General features: G+C 46.5%; 1 protein-coding gene across 1 annotated transcript in view; it reads right to left on the bottom strand.

Annotated features, from left to right (window-relative positions):
- Window positions 1-1,311: 1,311 nt before the first annotated feature.
- MICU1 (mitochondrial calcium uptake 1) overlaps window positions 1,312-7,512 on the bottom strand; it is a 272,079-nt gene continuing 265,878 nt past the window's right edge. The window contains exon 12 of the mRNA XM_049854813.1: window positions 1,312-4,973. Within this exon, the coding sequence (XP_049710770.1) occupies window positions 4,813-4,973 (161 nt within the window). The 3' untranslated portion in view covers window positions 1,312-4,812. The remainder of the gene's footprint in view (window positions 4,974-7,512) is intronic.

Below are 7,512 nucleotides of genomic sequence, written 5' to 3'. Positions count from 1 at the left end.
TTCCTAATGCAAACCGTTATCACTCCAAGTCGGAGTTGCCAAGTATCCTGGTGGTGAAGAAGTCAGCCTCTCTTTAATAAGACAGCAATACAGGTCAGTAGATAAAGTTAAAATCTCCATAAACTGATAGGGTTTGAATATACTAATGGATAAACAGGATAGGACCCCTTTCAAGCAGCCTCTCTGAGGTTTGAACCTATGGCTACAGTGTCATAGGTTAGATACCACGAGGTCTCCTCTTCCATTTCCTGAGTATCATGAAGTCCCTCTTTCTTCTGAAAACAAGGCACTGCACTTCGTGAAGGGGACTCAGGTATAAAAGCAAGCCTGGAATTTTGTGTGTTAAGGAACTAGATCCTGATTGCTCAGCTACTGACTGTGAGCCTCCCTTCCTTTCCTGAAATGCATGTAAATGACAGAATCTTATTTAAAATTTGAGTCTGCAGTCAATAATTTGGTTTGGTTGACATGTTCTGGAGCATAAGGACTGGAGAGAGGCCGAGTGTGTGGGTGTTAGGGCCCCTTCATGCCTTATTTTTCCCTTCTTCTCCTCCCCTCCCCTCTGCAGCTAAGCTCTGTCCCTGGGCTGTTTCACTTCAGAGAAGCTTTGTTGTTTCAGAAGGGATTGTGGACTAAGCCTGACTGCCAGCTTCTTGTTACCACTTCCAACCTCATACCTTTCTTGTAGATCCCAATCAAATTAGGTGTCTTGCTTTTTGTCCTGAGGCTAATTTATCTTTGTACAAGTCCTCCTCAGTCCAAGGGTCAGGAAGAGAGCTCCAGCTCTGATGAGTTAGTTAAACATTATGGTCCTTGGTCTCTATTTTGTTTTAAACTGGAACTGGTATGCTGGGGATGACCTGAAATTAGTTTCTCCTTGGTGGTTCTTGGGATCAGATGTCATGATCTTGATCTAAAGGAAAAACTGAAAATTCGTATCCTTTCTAGTTGGAATCGTGGTATCTGTGGGAGGAAAAGACTTAAAAAGAAAGACAAAGTCCTTAATTATCTCCTTCACAGATATTCAGGAGAAGTCACTGGAAAAATCAATCTCCAAATCACATTTTGATCCTAGACCTGTGCACGCGCCTGACAGCCATTGTGACTCCAGCTTCATTATGACACTGATGCTGACAAAGATTGGATTGATAATAAAAGGCAATAATATTGAAAACAAAACAATAAAAAGAGGTATTCAACTTATGTCATTGGAATGGAACCGTGCCATAAGTTGGGGACTACCTGTATTGGTAAAGTTATTCAGAGTATTATTAAGTTTTAAATTGCTGCAGTATCTGTAGTTATATGTATTTTTTAAAAATAATATTTTATTGTATTTTTGGTGAAAGTTTACACAGCAAAGTAGGTTACCATTTGACAGTTTCCACACACATCGTTCAGTGACATTAGTTACATTTTCCATATGTCAACATTCTCTTTAATTGCATCCTGGTTGTTCTGTTTCCAGTAATGTCACTGTAGTCACATATATTTTCTATACATTAAAAAATTTTTATTGTGGTAAAATACACATAGGAAAAAATTTGCCATTATAACCATTTTTTCAGTGTACATGTTAGTGACATTAATGGGTATGCTCCATCTATGGCTGGTCCTTCCACCCACCTGCTCCATGCCACCCCGGTCCCTGGAAGGCCTCTATTCTCAGGGCTAGGGCTGGGTGGTCGACGGCACTGGGTGGCTAGGGCTGGGTGGTCGACGGCACTGGGTGGCTAGGGCTGGGTGGTCGACGGCACTGGGTGGCTAGGGCTGGGTGGAGCCTGAACTCAAGCAGGCTCCCTCTCCTGGCTCCAGGCCAGAGTCCCTGCACTGAACCTTCTTGCCAGCAGGTGGCAGCTGAAGCCTGAAAACCGCACTCTGCTCCTTCTTCCCTTGTAAGAGCTGCTTGTCGGGTCACCTTACTGGGCTTGGGCTTGGAGAGGATGCTCCCGGCAGAGAACCTGGCTCCTGGCTCCCATGCTGCTGTCCCTTCTTGTCTGGTGGCCCTCACTGCCTGGACCCCTTTTTGGGTGCTTAGTTGGATGAGGTCCCTGAGTATATGCTCCACCCAAAGCTAAAACTAAGTGGGGCACTAAAAGCTACTAAAATATTTTGAAAGGTTGTGCACATTCTTAAGCCCCCTTTTCCTAAGTAACTCTCCATATGACGCTGGAGCCCAAGGTCAAAGAAGCCCAGCAGCCTGGGTCGCCTCTGAGTTCCTTTTCCTCCCCCACCTCTGGGGACTATCCCGCTTGCCTTTCGTTGAGTTGGTTTCTTTTGGGCTTTTACGGTGTAGAATCTGGAGAAAAAAAAGAGTTTGGGCAGGGGAAGTGTTGGAAGCCTATGGGCTAGAAATGGAGAATTTTTAATTTTTTAAAAAGCAGAGAACAACAACAAAGTAGAGAAGAGTAGTGGGTGTGTGAGAGGAATTTACTGAGGCATTGCTAGCGGCATCATTTTTACACTGTTCAAGAGTTATGTTTAAATTCGTTTTTGGTAGTGGACTGTTTCTTTGATCCTGTCACTGTTTTGGGTCTGAACTTTGAAGGTGATAATCTCACAAGAATTACACAGAATTCCTGTTGTGTGGCTAGGGGTGGGCAGGGGAGGGGTCATTAATATTGTCTAGGAAAGGATCAAGGAAGTCTGCTTAAGGGCGCGGTATTTGAGCTGAGTCTGAAGGGGGAGGGGAAGGTTATTCCATGTTGGTAGAGCAACAATTTGAATAAAAAGTAGAGAAGCAGGAATTACCCTTGCACGTTTCACGTGCTCCCCAGCCCATCCCCAACTCTGCCTACGGAAATCCCACTCAGCCTGCTCATATGCCACCTCGTCCAAGGCCTTCCTTTGGCTTGTACCGCTTACCTGGCACATTTACCCTATTAGGCCAAAGTTGTGAGGCCATCCGTCCCAGCTTCTGGAGCACGTGGACCCTGGGTTTCAAGATGTTGCCAGTGAGATCCTTACCCTACCCTGCCACATTCTGGCTTTCAGCTTCTAGCAAAGCCAGGTCAGTCAGCAGATCTCTTCTTGTAGCTCACAAAGGACGTGTAGAAAACTTCTCTCTCAGGCTGAAGAAAGAGCAGGAGGATCAGGGGAAAGAGTAATTTTGGGATTCTGGGAGAAATTTAAGAGAAGCTCACGTTTTGCCGATGCCTCAGGCCTAGGGCTATGAGCAAGCAAAGCCTATGCTTAGATAGTAGGAGCACCCCAAGACGGAAGGTATAAGGTAGATGAGGTAGGTGAGTGGCAGATAATCTAGTCTGCTCCCAGAAGGGATGCTGGAAGTGAGGTTCTTAGATTGCCCTGGAGAAAATTCTGGGGTTAGTACCTTCTGCTCTCCTCTGGGTGACAAGCACACCCCTACAACATGCAGAGCCAGTGGCCTCTCAGGGACACTGGGTTTTGTTGTGGTGCTTTTATCACATCAGCCTCATGCCAGGGGCAGTCAGCTGAGGGTCTGTCTGGAGGATGCAGAAATCCTGGAGGAGAGCTGAAGCCGAGGCCCCTGGACCTGGAAGAAACCTCAGAGCCCATGTAGCTCAACCCTATCTGTCATTTTACCATGGGAAATGACTTGCTTAAGGCCTCAGTGAGTTAGTGGAAGAGTTATAACAGGGTTGTAACCAGGATTTGGGCCCGTCATACATTAGTTGCTCTGGTTCTTAGGTCACCAAACCAGATGATTGGTTACACACTCCACCGCCCATCTTCGTTCCTTATCGTGGGGCACAAGTAACCAATGACTGTAACTTGTCCCAGGATGAAATGCTAACCCAGCTGTGCTGGGACAATCCTGCCACTAACCTTCAAATGCCCTCACTTTTTGTTTGTGCCAAAGTTGCCTCTCATCAGGGGGAACCACACGCTGGTGGGAAGAAAACGGTTCTGCTATTGGCAGGATCTCAAACCCAGTGGGGAAGTGGAATGAACAGGGCCCCAAGGATCCTAAAATAAAGGAGACAGAGCCTTTGGGGGGCTTATTGCAAACTGGTATAATTCAAGTGATATCTTACAAGTGGTTAAGACAGAAGGCAGACGGGCTGTGAGCCAGGCCTCAGCTTCAGAGGTGTGTCCCCAGAGGGGACTGATGCTCTCAGGGAGCAGGAACTCAATCTCGGCTGCTCATTAAGCATGGAGCCATGCTGAACCCTTCTCAAGGAGCCTGAGAGGAAAAGAATGGAGCGGAGAGAGCCACGAGGCAGCTGCTTTAAATTCCGAATCTGCTCAGTTCTCACTGTGTACCACTCCTTCCTGGAGCAGGCCTCAGACCCACCCCAGGGAATGACAAGGATCCCTCCTCTAGCCCAGGATTCCCCTAGCTCAGGGTGTCTACGTCACCCTCATTATCATTCATCACTGGCTTTCTGTTGACTGCCACAGGTTTTTCCAGCTTGCAGCTTAAAAACACCAGCAGGAGGAAAAACAAAGAATGTTCTTGTTAATATAAATCCACAGCAAAAATGAATCAAGAACTGGCTGTTTCCCAGGGTGGCAGGCGTGGGATAGTTTCCCTGTAGACTTTATCCATAGGGTGCTGGGGATGCTGCTGGAGGTGCCAAAGGTCTGAGCTTTAGGACTTGTTCATGTTTTCAAGACCCTACGGGATGATCACGGAGCAGAATCAGGGCCTAGCAGAACACTGGGACGGGGGAGGGTGGAGAAGGGAAACTGGTGGAATCCTGAGGTCGTTCCCAGGGGGAAGGGAACACTACTTCCAGAAGCAGCAGTAGGAAGAGCTGAGCCTAGACTCTGCTCAAGGGGGTCCAGGGTGCTTGGGGTGGAGGAGGTGCCCCCTCCTGCAGTTCTGGGTTACTGCTTGGGGAAAGTGAAGTCCCAGGAGGTTTCCTGAGCACATTTCCACATGGCCTGCATGAGACGGGTGAAGCCCATGTCTTTGGGCTTCTCCAGGCCTCTCATCAGCCGTTGCTTCATGATGGAAACAAATTCCTTATTGCTCAGCTCCCCATTGCCTAGAGGAAGAGGCAAACATAACAGGGGTGAGTGGAGGCGCTGGAACAAAGCCACCAAGAAAGTCTCACTGTTCACACTGTGGACCCAAAGTAATCAAACTTAATTCTCTTGGCTTAAAATTAACTGATTTGCCCCTGATGCTTCTGACTGTAACTCAGTGACAGCTCAGTGTAGTGTGACAATAATTAAGTAAGAATATACTATATGTCAGGTCCTGTATTAGGTGCTGAGAATAAAGAGATAGACAAGACACTGTCCTTGACCTTGAAATACTCCCAGGCTATACAAAAAAAAAAAAAACCCAACCAAACCCCATTGCTCTCCAGCTGATTCTCTGACTCATAGCGACCCTATAGGACAGAGGAGAACTGCCCCTTAGGGTTCCCAAGGAATGCCTGGTGGATTCGAACTGCCGACCACTGCACCACCAGGGCTCCACTGGGGAACTAAGTAGTTAGGTATTGCTTGGACACACGAGGTGCGGGTATGGGAAGTAAACCGAAGACGTAGGCAGGAGACAGGTCTCCAGGGATCCTGTATTCATCCTAAAGGGCTTGCATTTTATCTTCTAGGCAGTGGAACACCAGGAGAAGACTGGAAGCAGAGGAGTAAATGTAGTCAGATTTCCATTTGGGGCCATTTCTCTGGCTGCATATGTGAGGATGGGCCAGGGGTGTCAGAACTGGATCATGGGGGCAGCTAGGAGGCTGTGTGATAATCCAGGCGAGAGAGGGGTTTCCCTGGTGAAAACCAAAATTAAAATTGGCCTTTTGGGTTCTGCCAATTTCCCTCCCCACGGCCTGCCATTCAATCCCCCTTTCATGGTAGGCTCTCAGGACTGGGAGAGGCCTTGGAGAGCACGTGGTTTGACCAGCAGCCACTCCAAGGGCAGAGAAAAGGTCGCCCTTTGACCAGAAAGCCCAGGAGGAGATAAATGTCTGCTGAGTAAAAGAACGGAGGCCGTTCTGGAAACCAACAAACAGGCCTCTACTAACGGTCAGTCTGGGGAGAGCCTGGAAAGAGGGAATAAATGGTTTACTTCTGAAGAAAGCACCTGAAAACCTAACCTGGTCCATGTTTTCTGGCTGAGAAGCCTCCGAGACAGGATACCTCACAGCAAGATTAAAAAAAAAAAAAACAAAACCAAACCCGCCCTGGCTTGTTTCTATAAAGTACAAAAACAGGTAATCTAGTTAGAGGTCAGGTAAGTGGCTTCCCTGGGGGAGGGACTTGACTGGTTCTGGAGGATGCTGGCTACACAGGCACATTTGGTTTTTAAAAATTCATCAAGCTGAACCTTGAGGCAGTGAGTTTATGTTGATGGGGGCAAAACAACCCAGAAAAGAATGTAATCAATGTCACTAAATTACATGTAGAAATCGTGGTGGGGGGGGGAACCTCAACTACAGATTGGTTGTGGTCCCAAAAAGATAAAGTTTTTAAGTCCAAAAAATGGTTGGGCTTGGAATAAATAAATAATGCCCATTACTTGGAAAAAAAAAAAATCAAGCTGTATACTTACGATATTTGCACTTTTCTATATGTATACTACATTTCAATATAAAAAGTTAAAAATTAGCCTGGCTTAGCTGAAAATTAATAAAATCGATCATCAAGGATGTAATTAAGAAAACAGAAAGGTCTGAACAGGATTCTTACACTTTGTATGAAAAGAAGCTTGAAAATGGAAAAAACCTGAGGTCATTTCCTGTAGACTCCCATGGGATCAGCCTCCTGCTTCCCTAAGGCCACAGCTGACCACTCTGGATGTTCACCAAGAACCAGGAATGTGACTGTGTTGTGTGTGTGCATGTGTGATCCGTGGTGCAACACTACAAGTCTGCGATTAACAGGCTGTTTGAAAACTGGAATTCTCGGTCCTCTGGCATTTTGACCTCAGATCATGCACTTGTAGAACCAACAATGGCTTTTTATATACTTCCTTTTTCTCTAGATTAACACGCCCTAGAGATGGCAGCAAACCTTGGTGGCATAGTGGGTAAGTGCTATGGCCACTAACCAAAAGGCACTCCTTGGAAACTCTATGGGGAAGTTCTACTCTGTCCTGTAGGGCTGCTATGAGTTGGCGGAATCAACATGACGCAACGGGTTGGGTTTGGTTTGGTTTAGAGATGGTAAGGGATTTTCCTACGGTGTTTCAAGTGGATATTAACACAGCCTCCTTCTAAGTGGCTAGAAAATCAAACATAGACATCCTTTCCCAGGACTTCCTAGGAGAAGAGGGAAATGGAGAGATTGGTTGCTTTTCTTCTCATAATCACTTCATAGACCAGCTCTGGGGTGCCTCAATGGAGGTACAGCTTCAAAAATTATTTAAAAAAAAAAAAAGAAGTTTTTTGAAGAGGGAAGTCGAATCACCTAGAAGTTATCAGAGTAATGAGAAGATCCGGGGACAGTTCTTATCTCCACAGTGGTGCCGTCCCAAGAGCTCTCTGTGTGGTGGGTATGTTTTATGTCTGTGCTGTCCCATACAGCAGCCACGACCACACGTGACTACAGAACACCTGAAATGTGGCT

Source organism: Elephas maximus, chromosome 16 (genome assembly GCF_024166365.1).
Source record: "Elephas maximus indicus isolate mEleMax1 chromosome 16, mEleMax1 primary haplotype, whole genome shotgun sequence".
NCBI classification, from domain to species: Eukaryota; Metazoa; Chordata; class Mammalia; order Proboscidea; family Elephantidae; genus Elephas; species Elephas maximus.
The sequence above is the reverse complement of the archived record's forward strand: the minus strand, read 5'-3'. Positions and strand labels throughout refer to the sequence as shown.